At 37.7% G+C, this 17,329-nt stretch overlaps 1 protein-coding gene across 4 annotated transcripts in view; it reads right to left on the bottom strand.

Moving 5' to 3' along the window:
- slc37a1 (solute carrier family 37 member 1) overlaps window positions 1-17,329 on the bottom strand; it is an 82,580-nt gene that overhangs the window by 21,157 nt on the left and 44,094 nt on the right. For all 4 annotated transcript variants that reach the window (XM_061918601.1, XM_061918599.1, XM_061918602.1 and 1 more), the window contains 6 exons: window positions 17,057-17,179; window positions 11,618-11,708; window positions 9,747-9,809; window positions 5,689-5,774; window positions 2,866-2,914; window positions 850-923 (listed from right to left, as the gene is read on the bottom strand). In XM_061918601.1, the coding sequence (XP_061774585.1) occupies window positions 850-923; window positions 2,866-2,914; window positions 5,689-5,774; window positions 9,747-9,809; window positions 11,618-11,708; window positions 17,057-17,179 (486 nt within the window). The remainder of the gene's footprint in view (window positions 1-849; window positions 924-2,865; window positions 2,915-5,688; window positions 5,775-9,746; window positions 9,810-11,617; window positions 11,709-17,056; window positions 17,180-17,329) is intronic.

Consider the following 17,329-nt stretch of genomic DNA (forward strand, 5'->3'; position numbering starts at 1 on the left):
TCTTTTGGAACTGCCAAGACTGCCACAATATGTATGTTTAATATTTTCTCCACTTTATTATTTGCTTTTTGCTGTTTTTTTACGCTACTTTTTGTAAGCCATCTTACTTTTTGTACAGCCAAACATGGACGTAACAAACTATTCTGTTTATCTGTGTATCATTCCAGTGTCGAAACAAAGAACTAATTGCCGTCTATGATTGTGTGATTTTTTCAAAGCGGCAAAAATGTCATGATCTGTTAGGACTGAACTACGAGGGGCAGATAGAGAGGTGACATGGATGTAAAAGTGTCTTTAATCAATCTCACATAAAGCGAATCAACACGGAAAACACATAAAGACCAGTAATCCGGAAAAAGGCAACAATTTTCTTGCCCTGATGTGGAATCTGAGCCGAGGATCACGTTGTGGCTGGTGCAGCCCTTTGAGACATTTGTGATTAAGGGCTATATATAAGTAAACTTTGATTTATTGATTGATATGCAACAGAATGCATTTAATACACAGGTTACACTCGGAATGGTCAAGTCATTAACTGGCATGAGGCAACTGATGACACCTAAGAACCTTTATGATTAGTGACTACAAACAACCACAGCTTCCTCAGACAGGTGAATGCATTTTGTGTTCATATTTTTGGGTATCTGGAAGAGATTGTTTGGATTTACATTTTTTCTTACAGGAAAACGTATTTGGTTTTTTTGTCTGACCTTTTGGAACAGATTACTAGCAAAATTATAGTATTGTCAAAAGTGCCTTATCCAAAAACATGTTCATACTCTTAGCACATTGTATTATTATCATTAACCAGAAATGCATTGTGTTATCAAAATGTAATTAGATGCTTACCAAATCCGCAGACACAGCAGTCGTGATCAGTGCATATGGGCCATTGACAAGACCTCCGCACACTAAAAGCACACCTGCAAAATAACAATTGCATATAACTAAAAACGTTAGGTCTTGACTTTTTTTTAAACATTTCTGCGGTCACTCTCTTGATCACATTTTACTCTGGCAATGAGAAAATAAACTTTAGAATGCTTTTATTTTATCAACAGAAATGTAGTAGTTGGTGTTACATACATAGCAAAGACTGGTGGCATGAGGGCAATAGTCTATTTGTGATGTCAGCCAATCATTTGAGACTTTGGCACACTGAGTAAGACTGTTCTTAAGTCTTTAGCACACTGAGTAAGACTACTCACATTTGCTATCCACAATTTGAAAAAAAAATTAAATATTTTTTTTCCACAGCCCCACACTTAAAATTGAAATACTATTAAAAAGCTGATATTTATCTTCAAGTATTAAGCTTTCAGTGACCTTGTTTGGAGTTCCTGGGGAGGAGCCACCCGGTTTACACCTGCAGTGTTATTTATTTTAGTCAGGAGCATCATTCCAAATTAACCACACCTGTGGGTGTGCGCCACACAATACATACAGTAAATAATGCACACACACAGGATCACACTTTTCCTATTCTCTTGGTCGGCATGAGATTGTGCCAATTCGTGTTAGTGAGTTCACCATTTCCTTGCGGGTAAACGCTACATCTTTGGCTGCCGGTTTACCAGCATCAGTCTTCCATTGCAGAAGCAACATGGCATGCACGTGGTCTTACATAATGGTCCTTCATTTGCACCCCTTTCTGGAGCTTCCTCCTCTGGTTGCCCAACACCCAAATAAGAGGTGCAGAGCCACTGATAGGTTAGTGGCAAAGTCATATCAGTCCACTGCCATGGCTCCTTGATTGGCAAATACTAATGCACTACTGCTGTTATACTGTATTTGGAGGGACTTATTTGGGACCTGAAGTCTAAAAGTCCAACTGACAGCTATCTGAGATGACCCAGGTAATGGATATGGTGATTCAGGGAGCTAGTGCACAGGTAAAAGATTTGTATATCTGCTGAAACAGCTTTAATGAAATTCAGAAAACGTCTGGACTAGTCTTCCGGGTGGCCTCAGAAAGAGGCACGTTGTTACCTTCTGTTGTCTCGGAACTTCCTATTGGGTGCCAATTCACCTTTTTTCATGACTAAGTTGCTGTAGTGTTGTCCCAGGGTTACATGTTCACTGATTGTTTAATGATGAAAACAGAGTTGTATGAGTGAAACAGTGATCTTTTATGGCACTCCTATCGTAAATGGGCCGGGATTCGCAGTCAGATAGAAAGAGAATTTGTGTGGTTAATTTGATATAATGCTACTGACCCCAGGGATTGCAGTTACATGGTTACAGGTTCACTTTCATGCATCAAATTAATTTGACCTTCCTACACCCTGCCTTGGCAACAGTCAGACATCCGATTGTCTTTTAGGTCTAAACATGTACTCTATGTCTCAGTTCTGGTTGTTGGTTTCATGTAATACTTGTTCCTGACCTATTTTGTTCTTTGTAAGTACTTTGTTACTACTTTGTCAATGTGGCTTTGCCCCTTGACCTTAATTTTTGTTTGTGACTTGGTCCTGTGACTTTTGTCTCAGTCTCATTGAGTTCTCCTCTTGACATCCCTATATACATTTTAGTACATGCCCTTTTTGTACTTGTGCATCGTCCAAACACATGACTTTGCTACCCTGTGACAGGCCGGTTGGGTGACTTGGAGGACCTGTAGCGCGCCCAGGAATTCAGAAATGTTTTAAGCTGCTAAATAATGATTCTCTCCTTCTCCTTACGGACATGGTGGGTTGTCCATTGCAGCTGCGTGTTCAGTTTGTCTGACAGAGTGTGCTTTCTTTGGTTCTATTGTCCCACTGGTTGGCAGGGAATTTACGGTGTGTCCTTTGAATCTTTGTTTGGCATCGCATTTGAATCAGTAATTGTATTGGATAATTAATATTTATAAATTCTGGCTCTTACCAATGGTTGGCCCAAGACCAAGCTCGCTGATCATCGAGAAGCCATACAGCTGTAATAAAAACATGACAAGCAAAATGCACATTTAGATAATATTACTCGTCTCTGAATCAACAGCATAGTGAAGTTGTGAATCATTATTTTTCATGATATGGCACAGACCTGACATTAGGGCCTCAACATTTAATGTTATGAATTTCTAACTATGATATTTGCTGTATATGAAGTAGACACTGAACTAACTACATATTGACGAGACACAAGTCACACAAATTCTGTGCCATACAGTCATGGGTCAGAAACTTTATGCTGCTGAGGAAGCAGCAAAGGAAGGTTACGCCGATCGCTTCAGACTCTGTAAAAAAGCAGCTTTTATTAACATTTATGTCCCTGCATTTTGCATGTCTGTGTTATTATGCACATACCACGATTAGATTAAAATAATCTTTTTTCTATCTTTTTTTGTGTTCTTTGATGTTTCCCTCTTACACACATGTGTATGTGTGCGATAATGAGTTTTTTTTTCTTTCCTTGGCCTCATTCTGGGCCCCTTAGAGTGATTTTTTTTACATATAACCTGTCATTACTCACTATGATTATAAATGATTTGAATACCCTTAGTCAGTGCTTATTATCCAGTCTAATCCGTTCCATCAGTAATGCCAACATTACTCCACTTAAAATCCAGACCACGTTTTCACTGTTACATTAGCAAGGTCGAGCCAGACTGCAGCAGCATTAAGGCTACGTTCAGTGCGTTCACAACACTGCAGGGTAGGTTGTCCAATTCTGATTTTTTTTGGTCAAACCTGATCTTTTTATGTAGTCGTTCACATTAAAAAAATGTGTCCAAACTGAATGCAAACTGACCCAAATACAGATATGGCGTCATGACTTCGCACGTCCTGCAGTGTTTACGGAAATAAACCCGTAAGTAAACATGATTCAATTCTAGCCGTCTCAGTGGAGGCATATTTGTTGCAATTTCAAGGATTCTGTGCAATCAAAGTCAACATTTTCTGAATCGTGGAGAAGATTATGAAAGAAGATGTCTCCCACAGCTTTGGGGACATTTTTTTTCAATGTCTGCTCTAAAAAGCGTGTTGGCGATCTGTAGTGGAACATTGATTGACATGACCTACCAAAAAATTATTTTCGCCTGTTTCTGCTAATTTATACTATTTATTTCTTAGCTGTCTATTTTGATGATTAATGATGACTCTTATCATAAGCGTCATCATTAATCATCAAAATAGACAGCTAAAAAATAATAACATTTTTCGGGACGGCGTGGCGCAGTGGGAGAGTGGCTGTGCGCAACCCGAGCATCCCTGGTTCAAATCCCACCTAGTACAAACCTCCTCACGTCCGTTGTGTCCTGAGCAAGACACTTCACCCTTGCTCCTGATGGGTGCTGGTTGGCGCCTATCATGGCAGCTCCCTCCATCAGTGTGTGAATGTGTGTGTGAATGGGTAAATGTGGAAGTAGTGTCAAAGCGCTTTGAGTACTTTGAAGGTAGAAAAGCGCTATACAAGTACAACCCATTTATCATTTAAATTAATTTAAAAAAAAATGCCATTATGCGACCGAAGCGCGGGAGTTTACTTCACACTGAAGTTGCAAAATAACACCATCTGATTGATAATGATATAAAACTCATAATATGATGTCCATAATCTTACTGACAGAAAAATAACTTCCATACAGTATGATAAGCAAGGCAAATTACAACAGCTGTGCAGTAAAGGTGTGCTACTTAAACATAATTGATGTAGTTTAATGGCCTTAGTGTTATTTTAGAGTAGTGTTTTGGGGGCTCTGAAGACTGGGTGCACTGATTAACTCACAGTCAACAAGGTGGAGTTCTATGGGTGTTATTTTTTATCTTCACTTTTAGCGTTTTCACCATTTATGACTGGTTATTGTGATAGTCCATATCACCCATCCCTACTGGCCAGGTGTTCCCCATGGGCCTTAAATTTGACACTTGTGGTCTAAATGCCTTAAATTACAATTACAACAATAACAGGAAACTAACAATATTGCTTGTCAACCATTTCAATTTCTTCAGTATTTGCTGTGAAATTTTAATACAGTAACAAGTTGTAAAGAAAGAAATCTTGCGAATCCAAAAATTCTGAATCAAAGAAGTTGTGCACAGACAACATATCTTTGGATGGACATCAAGCCACCATTTTCCAGGCAAGAAAGTTTCTTTCCACAAGAACCTCCTCTGTTTTCAGGTCAACTCTGTTGTGCTGAGCATGTTTGTTTACACTGCTATCGTCTGTGCAACGTTTGACTGTTTGCAAGTTGCCTGCTAGCTTTTCCATGCAACAACACTGTCCTTGTGTGTTTGGGCCATTTCATGCTTACTAAAGATGACTGAAGCTTTTTCAAACTTACACTTTCAACGATTTAGATGTATTCAGTGTTTCTTGTGTAATTCTAATACCAAATAGTTGTGAGCGAAAAGATCTTGCAAGTGCAAACATTTACCAGAGTTCAATTTTTTTTTTAATTTTAGTAAATTTACTAAAAATAAAAAACAAAGAAATCAGGAGACCAGACAGGTTTTATAGTCTGCCTTTGGCTCCAGCTCCAGATAATTGGTTCCTAGGTCCTGCATAATGTGTTGGTAATCCTCACTCACTCGTGTAGCACATTGGAAAGAAGATGTGTTTTACACCTGGAGCATCATCAGTTAATGAGTCAGTCCTGCCATCTAACAAATTAAACTTAGCAAACTCTATCACCACCACACAATCCAAATGGGGCAGGCTAAATCGGAGCTGGTGGCGTAAAAAGAAAGAAAGAGAACGTACTGTAGGAGCAGCAAGCAGCAGCATGACTGCACAGGTGGTGGCTCTCTTCCCCAGTTTATCAGAGATTACTCCTGCAAATATTCCTCCTGCACGAGACACACACACGCACACACAGATCACTAAAATGACTTCAGTCACTAATGACAACTCACTGAAAGATTTATTATTTGACGCGCACAACAATAGAAAGGAAAACCACTTTCATTGATTACTCCAAAAATCTATGAGTATGTCCACACAAACATGGCTATTTTTACTGTACACATATTTCCACCAAAGCGTGGGACAAATATGCATTCTGGGCTTCTGTCCAAATGCAAACATAGGATTTTGTCCCTAACCCTTTCGTGTACAGTGCTCCCAACAGTCGAAAGCTATTCAAAAGCATTTGTGCAGGTCCTAATGTCAAAGTTGCACATTAGTCTGGACAGTGGACACTCGATTTTCATGCCATACACTGCCACCCATTGTTAAGGTTTTGTAAGTGCAAACAAACTCATCAAAAACAAGATGGCAGACAAGAGCAGGGGAGGAGTATCTGTCCATTCTTTTTATTCTAGGACACACTGGCAGGTATACAAGTATGGGGACATCAAGTAACTCCAAACCAGTCAAATAATTATTATAATTGCTAAGTACTGATTTTGTGATGTGTCCACTAAGACATCATGCGTTGCTGGTTATATTTTGGTTGCAGTTTCTACTTTACATTATATATTGCTCCAAATTTGTTGTTTTAAAAATACTTCATCTAAATCAATTATTTGTGATCAGAATGTAAATGTTGTTTTATTAGGATATGGCAATTATTCGTGGGTATTAGTTTTATCATGATTTTAGTGTTTTTCTATTTATTTTTCTGTCAGGAGGCTCAATATTTTTGCAATGCATTTATCAGGATTGGATTATGTTAAATACAATATGTAAACACATTGTTAACATTTATTCAAAACATGTATTATAGTGTTAGAAAACATTTTATTTTGTAAAAAAAAAAATGGTTTCATGCATGGGTAATAACAACAATTAAGAAAATATTACATTATCATAATAGTGCATGAAAGGGGTAAAACTAGAAAACTAAAGATTGAAGATTTCTAAAATCTCAGCCTTGAGCTTTTGTGTATGGACGGTAAAATCTAGCTTTTTGGCTCGTGTCACAAGAAATGTGCGACTATCTCACATATTTTAACATTAATTAACAACAGGACATGAATAATTAACCTACTGAATTACGGGTGTTGGTTTAAAATTTTTATGCAGGACAGGAATTAAAGTAATATATTATCATATAGAATATTAAAAGAAATATATTTTATGCGATTAATCAAACGTTTTCTAGGCTTATGTAAATGAGTGCTGACCTTAAAGATACTGCACATGATATAATATCATATCTAATACTAATATGTCACTAAATTGATGAACAGAGGTGTTATAAAGTGCAACTAAGTCAGCTTTGGTGACGTTTTCAGGCTTTTGTTTGGCCAAGATGTCCTTGACAGCCAATGAAAATGTCTTAATGTGAACAGATATTTTTTTAACTTCTGTTTTGGTGTGGATAGATATTTTGTTAACATTGGAATGGAATTTAGAAAATGCACGTACACATGGATCAAACAGCTCTCTGACAAAGGCAAACAGTACTTGAAATTTGAAGTAGATTACCAAAATACATATGTAAATATCCTTTGTTGTTACCAGAGAATTACAAACCCCATTTCCATATGAGTTGGGGAATTGTGTTAGATGTATACAATGAATTGCAAATCATTTTCAGCCCATATTCAGTTGAATATGCTACAAAGACAACATATTTGATGTTCAAACTGATAAAAAAAATTTTTTTGCAAATAATCATTAACTTCAGAATTTAATGCCAGCAACACGTGACAAAGAAGCTGGGAAAGGTGGCAATGAATACTGATAAAGCTGAGGAATGCTCATCAAACACTTATTTGGAACATCCCACAGTTGTGCAGGCTAATTGGGAACAGGTAGGTGCCATGATTGGGTGTATGAACAGCTTCCCAAAAATGCTCAGTTTTTCACAAGAAAGGATGGGGCAAGGTACACCCCTTTGTCCACAACTGCTTGAGCAAATAGTCAAACAGTTTAAGAACAACGTTTCTCAAAGTGCAATTGCAAGAAATGTAGGGATTTCAACATCTACAGTCCATAATATCAAAAGGTTCAGAGAATCTGGAGAAATCACTCCACATAAGCGGCACGGCCGGAAACCAACATTGAATGACCGTGACCTTCAATCCCTCAGACGGCGCTGTATCAAAAATCGACATCAATCTCTAAAGGATATCACCACATGGGCTCAGGAACATTTCAGAAAACCACTGTCATTAAATACAGTTCGTCGATATATCTGTAAGTGCAAGTTAAAGCTCTACTATGCAAAGCAAAAGCCATTATCAACAACATCAAGAAACGGCGCCGGCTTCTCTGGGCCCGAGATCATCTAAGATGGACTGATGCAAAGTGGAAAAGTGTTCTGTGGTCTGACGAGTCCACATTTCGAATTGTTTTTGGAAATATATACATTGTGTCATCCGGACCAAAGGGAAAGCGAACCATCCAGACTGTTATCGACGCAAAGTTCAAAAGCCAGCATCTGTGATGGTACGGGGGTGCATTAGTGCCCAAGGCATGGGTAACTTACACATCTGTGAAGGCACCATTAATGCTGAAAGGTACATACAGGTTTTGGAACAACATATGCATCTAAGCGCCGTCTTTTTCATGGACGCCCCTGCTTATTTCAGCAAGACAATGCCAAGCCACATTCAGCATGTGTTACGAGGGCGTGGCTTCGTAAAAAAAGAGTGCGGGTACTTTCCTGGCCCGCATAGAGTCCAGACCTGTCTCCCATCGAAAATGTGTGGGGCATTATGAAGCGTAAAATACGACAGTTGAGACCCTGGACTGTTGAACGACTGAAGCTCTACATAAAACAAGAATGGGAAATAATTCCACTTTCAAAGCTTCAACAATTAGTTTCCTCAGTTCCCAATCGTTAATTGAGGTTTGTTAAAAGAAAAAGGTGATGTAACACAGTGGTGAACATGCCCTTTCCCAACTACTTTGGCACGTGTTGCAGCCATGAAATTCTAAGTTAAATATTATTTGCAAAAAAAAAATTAAGTTTATGAGTTTGAACATCAAACATCTTGTCTTTGTAGTGCATTCAATTGAATGTGGATTGAAAAGGATTTGCAAATCATTGTATTTTGTTTATATTTACATGTAACACAAATTCCCAACTCATATGGAAACGGGTTTAATAGTACCGTTAAGAGAATTAAAGAACCCTTAAAAACGTGATTGTCAGATCACGGATAAGGTACGTATACTTGTGATTTGGCAATCAAACATGTCAATGTATTTATTGGTCATTTAATCGTGCGTTAATACATTTTATTTAAAAGGGACACAAATGGCACCGATTAAGTGCAATGGCCCATGTAAGTTTTCACATTTACTGTTGACAGTAGCAAAATCTAACCCTGAATTTCCACTGGATGCAGAATGGCAGCTGAACCAACCAGCCATGGAACAGCTACGCCATCCACAGCCGGCAATCCCTTCTGCCGTTCTGTTGCGGCTCCGCCGTGCAACGGTGGAAATGGACACATTGACTTGGATAAAAAAGGAAAGAGTCCGTCGCCGTGCAGGAGCAGTTACGCGGCCCTTTCGCATTCAGTGGAAATTCGGGGTAACCCTTTATCAGCAAGCTTTTTAATACAATGATATATCTTAAACGTGTACATAGTTGGACGCCACTTTTAACAAGTGTCATCTTCGCAGAAACAACCTAATCCACCTGTGGAAGTTTCATGTTTTTATATAAATCCGTCTTAAGGCCACATAACTCCACATGAATGTTTCTCAATGATGATAGCCATTCCCCCTGCAAATCCACATGAGGATATGCAGTTGCATAACATGTATAGATACTGTATAACCAGGGCGGCAATAAACCTAACACACATAAGAAATTATTGGAAATCACAGTGCACACCCATTTTCACTTGGTCGGATCATACCTATTATGCCTCCAACGTCAAACAGGGTGGAAAGATCTCCAGCCTTCTTGGCATCCAGGTGGGCTGACAGACACAAAGACACAGTTACAATCCTATTAAAGCATTTTGATGATAGCAGCAGGTGGCGCAATTGGCTTTTCTCAGGGAGTGGACAGAATCACCCGCTGTCATCTTCATACCTTCAACCCCGTTATGATATGGTGTTGATATTGCATGCTACACAATATAGTTAGTAGAGGTGGGAATCTTTGGGCACCTCACGATTCGAATATGATTAAAATAGATAAAAAATCGATTCATTTCTGTATATTAATCCAGTTTTACATTTATTTTCGTTTGACAAAACAAGTGTTTATCAATTGCAACTTTTAAAAACAGTGCATTTGTAATAAGAACCAGTTAAATAATTACCATCACATTTATCCAATTAATAGAAGTGTGTGCAAAACTACAACATCAGTGCCCTAAAATAAAAGAGCTGCTCGGATCTCTCGATGAGGTGACTCACAGTACTTAGGCAAATTTTAGAACTGTCTGTATTACTTCATTTACAATAAATATATCGATTATTGGCGTTTACTAATTGATTTTATAATCGTCCCTGTCCGAATTGCAATACATCTAAAAATCAATTATTCCCCCCACCTCTAACAGTTAGTATACAGAATTTGCCAGTAAACAAATAGACCAAATTTAAGAAGGCGCATTACTCCAATTTTCATGTATCAGCACAAAGGACAACAGTCATTATCTGATACAATCCTAAATAATGTAAATAAAATGCTAACCAAGTGGTGAATTCAGTAATATGATATAAAATACACAAACAAATGTCATAATTAGCACAGCAAAACCGGCAGCTATACATAAAGAGAATGTGCAACAAACTAACAGCTTGGGATGTAATGTTGATGTTCAGAATTCCTGGGTTAGTGACAGTACCTCGCTGGCCGTTACTGTGATTGGTGCTTAATGTTTTGTGTTGCTAGTCGGGGTGTCCCGATCCAATATTTGGACAAATATATGAGCAAAAAACAAAGGATGGGATAATTTCAGCTTGTATGTAAAATATCCAATACAAGCGGCACATTTACTTCTACAAAGCTGGAGCTAGTTAACATCTACATTTATTCTAATAAGCAGACAAGCTTGGTCTTGTCTCGTATTTTAGTCGTCATTTACAAAAGCTAAAGATGGTAGGCTATAGGCTACTTACGAGCTAGTAACTACACAGCAGCTAAGCAAAAAATAACACACAAGCTAGACATACATTATAAATGTCTTTAATTGAACACTTTTGCAGTCTAAAACAGCACATTTGTCAATAAAAACAAGTATAAAATGTATATTACTTACAGATACAAAGTCAACAAGGCAGAAGCATTTTAGAAAAAAATCCAGTAACTGAATTTAATTTACTGCGTCATGATTTTAACTTAACTATTTTGGCCACTAGATGTTGCCATACTTGAACTTAAAGACAGGGTAAGTCCATTTCAAGCAGTTAATAACAAATAGGTTAGTGTTTTTCATACCTAATAATGTTCTATTTTTGACTAATTTCAATTGATCAAACCTTTTCTAACATTCCTCACTACAAAATAATAAAAGGATGTATGATTCATGCTTATATTGTATAAGATTAATATTTAGGTATCGGCCAATACTCAAGATTCCAATATTGATATCGCATCGGAAGTGAACAAGTTGTATCAGGACACACCTGCTGTTGTGTTTAGCGCTGCAGTGTTTTTGGTGAGGTTGTTTTATTTAATGTGTATTATTTTTCATAACAATAGTGAAACAATAAAAACACATTCGCTCCTTTTTGCCACATTGGCCAAAAATTGGAAAATCTAAATGTCATTCACCTGCTTTAGTGATGTAGAGTGGGAGCCAGAAGAGGAAGGTATAGCTGACCAGCTTTGCAAAAAGTAGACACAGAGAGAACTCAATCACACCCTGCAGAGATGACAGAAAATAGGTGTGATTTGGATGTGTACAAAACGATTTGCATGGAAAATACAACTTTTATTCTCCGTATGAGAGTGGTTCAGAAAGTAGAGGCTCCTGAGAGCCATCGTCCTTTGCAGTATATTTTCGGGTTTGTATAACAGAACTATTTATTTCCAAAATGTATAACTTTAACAAAAGAAATAGACCAAAAACATTTTCCACTGCAGATGATGCTAGTTCTCAGGAGGATATACGAGTTCAGACGGTGACCAAAAAGGGTAATAATAGTAGCATGCACCAAATCAGGATGGCTCTGTATTAGGGTTGCCAACCCCTGAAAAAATGAATTAAGGGACATCTTGTTAGAAGGGCCGTCAGACTTGATTGTCTTGTCTTCAATTGGGTTTTTTTGCGTGTTTGATTTTCACACTATTTGACTTGAAACAGAATTAAATTAAATGCATATTTAGGAGAAATTCTAATTAATTTGAACACTAAATTAAAATATTTTTTTTGTGCAACAGAATCAAATAAATATCTAATTTTGTCTATTTCCTGTCAGGAGTTGGCTAACAAAACAATCGCTTGATGATTGAGTTTAATTACACTGGATGCCTTTCCTGCATACCTGACAACCTACTTTGGCATTTTTGTCAAGATATCCTTTTTTGTCCTCTCTCTTTGCATTTTCCCGGTCTCTTTTTCTTGAATATACCTTATTTTTCGGACAGAAAATGCGCACTTTAAATCCTTTCGTTTTCTCAAAAATTTGACTTATAACCCGGTGCACTTAATGTACGTATTAATTTTGGTTGTGCTTGAAGACCTCAAATCAATTTTATTTCGATCAATCAATCAATCAATGATTATTTATATAGCCCTAAATCACTAGTGTCTCAAAGGGCTGTATAAACCACAACACAAACCACAACGACATCTTCGGTAGAGCCCACATAAGGGCAAGGAAAACTCACACCAAGTGGGACTCACACCCAGTGGAACGTCGGTGACAATGATGACTATGAGAAACCTTGGAGAGGACCGCATATGTCTATTTGGTACATGGGATAATGGTACGCATGACCATTAGATGGCAGTCACACATAACAGGTACTGTGGACTGCAGGTTGACACTCCCTGGTCAATAAATGACCCTAGCAAGTACCCATAAGCAATCAAGCCCAAAACTTTGATGTTTCATTGAGAATATAGAACATTACACACGGCGCTCAAATATCTGTCAAAACGTTTTAGAAAGACTTGAGTAAGCTACGAAGCTGCACTGCTTGATGGATTGTCGGCATATTAAGGCTACCGTAGTCAGACGTACTGTGCTTCAACATACAGATATTGCTATGGTGGGTATATAAGGACCCCGTAATGGCACATATTAGCAGACATATTACTTGGCATTTTGTTTTGAAATATCATGCAAAACCAACCTTTCTGGTTCCTGTTGATGTGTATTTGGAATCTACATAAGTCCCCAAAATTTGTGCATGTCTGCCATTGTAGTCTGCGCCGTAGTCCATAGTCAAAGCTCTTTCTTTTTCTTCATCCTCTTGTTGTGGAGAATTCATCCTCTGCTGTTGCCATGTCTAATATAACGTAGCGTACAGTTCTAACTTATATCTGTCAGTAGACTTGCTATTGAAGCGCTAAAAACTAGCGGTACAGCAAAGATGGTGGGGAGAAGACACAGTCAAACTGGCGCTACGTAAATAAGACCACCCAAAAAACATCGCATCCTGAAGAAACGGTCAGAAAGTGGTTTGAAGAAGGTCTGTAAATCAATCTGAGCAACATTTTGACCAAAAAACACATGAAAAAACAAAAACATATCCGGTGCGCCTTTTGTATAAAGATAGTCCTTAATAGGTGCGTTCATCCGGTGCGCCCGGTGGTCTGAGAAATACAGTATATAAAAATAAAAACCTTGTATTTACTCCCACTTTACTGCAAAATTTTACATATTTTGAAATGCAAATATAACCATATCCAGATTACGATCATGGGATCTGATAGGATCAGGAGCCGATTTTTAGCCTTTATTAACTGATGGGAGATCATACGATGAGCTGTAGAGCCCAGCCGATCTTTACCACAGCTGTTGCCCAGTGTTTACATGCTGAAGATCCTACTCACGTGAAAAATTCCTTCAAAAAGAATGCACGCTCAGGGAGACACAATTACATTTCCATACTCCTTGTTGCAGAAGATGTATGAATTTCAGGAGGGTGCGTCTCTTGCCACAACACCAGCTAGTACCATATTTTACAGACCATAGGGCTCACCGGATTATAAGGCGCACTGCTGATGAATGGTCTGTTTTCAAGCAATTTTCATATAAAAGGCGCACCGGATTATAGGGCGCATTAAAGGAGTCATGTTATTATTATTTTTCCTTGGGGTCTACACAACATGTAATGTTAAAATGTTGTATAGATTATGTTTTACAAATCATCTTCAAGACGCTTTCTGACAGTCGCTTCCGGATGCGCCGTTTTGTGGGCGGTCTTATTTATGTGGCTCACCTTCGGCAGCGTCTTCTCCCCGTCATTTTTGTTGTAGTGGAAGAAGTGTCAAAAGATGGAGCTAACTGTTTTAATGACATTCAGACTTTACTTAATCAATAACGGAGCAGCGTCTCCTCATCCGGAAACAACAACAAGGCCGGAAATACTGTGCGACCGGAACTCTAATAACTAAAGTTCTTTGGGTGATAAATGTAAACTCACTACACTGGTATGTTTTAGTGCTTTCACTGACAGATATAAGTAAGAACTTTACACTAATTTATATTAGAGATAGCAACAGCGGAGGATGAATGTCCCATGACAAAAAGATAGAGAAAAAGAAGAAGCTTATCGACTACGTTGTCTCCACGGACTACAAAGGCGGAAGCGCGCAATTTTTCAGGATTTGAGAAGATCCCAAATACAGATCAGCAGGTACCAGAAGGTAAGAAAAGTTGCTTTTGCATAATATTGCACAATTATTTTTGATAGATGTCTTACCTTATACACACACCATAACAATCCACCAAGCGGTGCGGCTTCATACTAAAACATATTGATAGATTTTTTCCGAGCGCCGTGTGTAATGTTCTATATTTTCAATGGAACATATAAAATGTTGGTGTTGTTTACTTGAGTGATATTGTCATCATATTGCAGTCTACACATATCTCTTATGTTTGACTGTCACACTTATCATTACACCATGTACCAAATAAAACTGCTTCGAGGTCGGTGAGCAAAACCAGAATTATTACGTACATTAGGCGCACCGGGTTATTAGGTGCACTGCCGAGTATTGAGAAAAGTGCGCCTTATGGTCCGGAAAATACAGTATATGAGAGCAAGCTGCAAAGAACACGCCGTCTTAGCGCAGCCGATGTCCAGTTTACCAATGCTTGCCTCCATGACATAGTTAGTTTTGCAGTTTTTAATTTAGTTTTAGTCATAGTCTTTTGACGAAAATATATATCTTAGCTCTTAATTTCACTATCTTCACTTTCTCCCAGGTGTACACATCTTATGATGTGGAACATGTTGAATCCATTTATTTTTGTTTTGGCGGTGAGAAATTAAACTTCTTATCTAACAAGGAAAGACTTCATCTGTACGCAGTTAAACAGTTCTGATTGGATATAATCCCAATTTGTCTTACCCATCTACAAGATGAAATTAATAATGCTTGGATTTCGTTTCTGTCAACATTTTTGTCTCGTTTTTTTACACACTACAGTGATTACACACTAAATTAAATACTACAGTGATTAGATCACAAAATTGTTTTCTTTCATCGTTTTTATTAATGTTTACAAACTCAGGAAATAAGTAAATGGATAGAGAAGGACTTTAAGGGCAAAACCCAAATGATTTAAATGATAAGCGATATACATTTGTGCTTTGGTTTCGTTACTAGCCACTTTATTTCGTAAAATTTTAATTATTGTCAAAATATCAGATCGGGACTCGAAACCGGATCGGATCAAAGGCCAAAAAGGCATTTCTGATCATGACGCAACCCTCGCTAGAGGGCTGGACAATTAAATACATTTTGATTTCGATATTGATTATGGCTTCTCACGATAATGAAAACATGGTAATAAAAAACAACAATTATTGGGCCGATCAACGTGCATGCAAATACTGGAGCTTGTTACGCTGAAACTCCCTGAGGAGAGAATGAATGAAAACAAAGCACGTTGATTAGAAGTTTGGTATCTCACCATGGTTGCTACATATTTGACACATCAATAATTACTAAACTCAACCAAAAAGGAAAGTCAATTGATTATAACATTTACGTAACCGTGGACGGAGTCTCATAATTAACCAATATAACAAAATCTATTTTTAAACATGGAAATTGACATTATTATAAGTGACATGTTGTCATTGTGAGAATGAAAGTTTGTTTGTGAAAATAACAATTCCTCTCTTCCACATTTCGGTCTGACTGCGCTAACAAAATAAAGGTTTTGAAAAACCAAGTATAATGTACTTATTGATACATTTACACAAATGCCATGCTTTGACCTAAAATACTGGTCAAAATTGCCCAAAGATGTATTGCACTAATAAATGTGAGGATTTTTGCATTTTATAACATTTTAATTCACACAAAAGCACACACACCATCCATCCATTTTCTACCGCTTGTCCCTTTATGGTGGAAAAATAAATTTAAAAGGTAAAAAACGGAATTAAAAACAATTCAAACGGAAAAACTTAATCAATCAATCAATCAATGTTTATTTATATAGCCCCAAATCACAAATGTCTCAAAGGACTGCACAAATCATTACGACTACAACATCCTCTATTGCTATTGTTATTTAAATTTACTGTTACTACTATTATTATTTTACTTGTGGATTTTTTTCAAGCTATATTTAAAGTTGAGTTTTGGTGGTACCATAAATACTCAGGTTTTCAAATTAGTGAATAATCGTGTTATTCATCGTGATTACAATATCAATCAAAAATAATTGTGATTATTATTTTCGCCATAATCGTCCAGTCCTACCTAGCCGGCTATCAAACCCGCACCCTTTGCCACAAAAGGCAGAGCCGCGAACCATTACACCACGTGGAATTAACAGAAAGTAAGTGAGTTATTTCGGCTTTTTTAGGGAATGAGTTTGTTGTAAAATTTCACATCAAACTTCCTGTCATTCATTAACTCTATTCAACAAGTTAGTTTTGATTCTCACGGTTACATTGAACAAAGTGCGTCCCTTTTAGGCTCATTACAGGAAACATCCCTTTATCTTTAAAAAAATGTGATTTTTTTCAAGAGAAGGCTGGCAATCAGAGTCTACCCTACATGTATGCGGAACTGACCGGTATACGTAAGGCTCCCATGAAGCTGATGGCAGACGGCTCCGACTCACTCCTCACTACCACCACTGGCTGCACTTGCACACATGAACCTTCCTTTGGCAGCAAAAGTTCTGTGTCGTAACTCTGAAGGAAAGAAAAGAACACGTGCACAGTTACAAACTGAACTTAAACCAAAGTAGTGAGTCATTCTCAGATTCAAAGAGGAATTAGAGTGAAGTGGGATTTTTGGGATGTGGAAAATATATACCGGGAACTTGAATGTCCTGAAAAACA

The sequence above is a fragment of the Nerophis ophidion genome, linkage group LG13 (assembly GCF_033978795.1).
Source record: "Nerophis ophidion isolate RoL-2023_Sa linkage group LG13, RoL_Noph_v1.0, whole genome shotgun sequence".
In the NCBI taxonomy this organism is placed as follows: domain Eukaryota; kingdom Metazoa; phylum Chordata; class Actinopteri; order Syngnathiformes; family Syngnathidae; genus Nerophis; species Nerophis ophidion.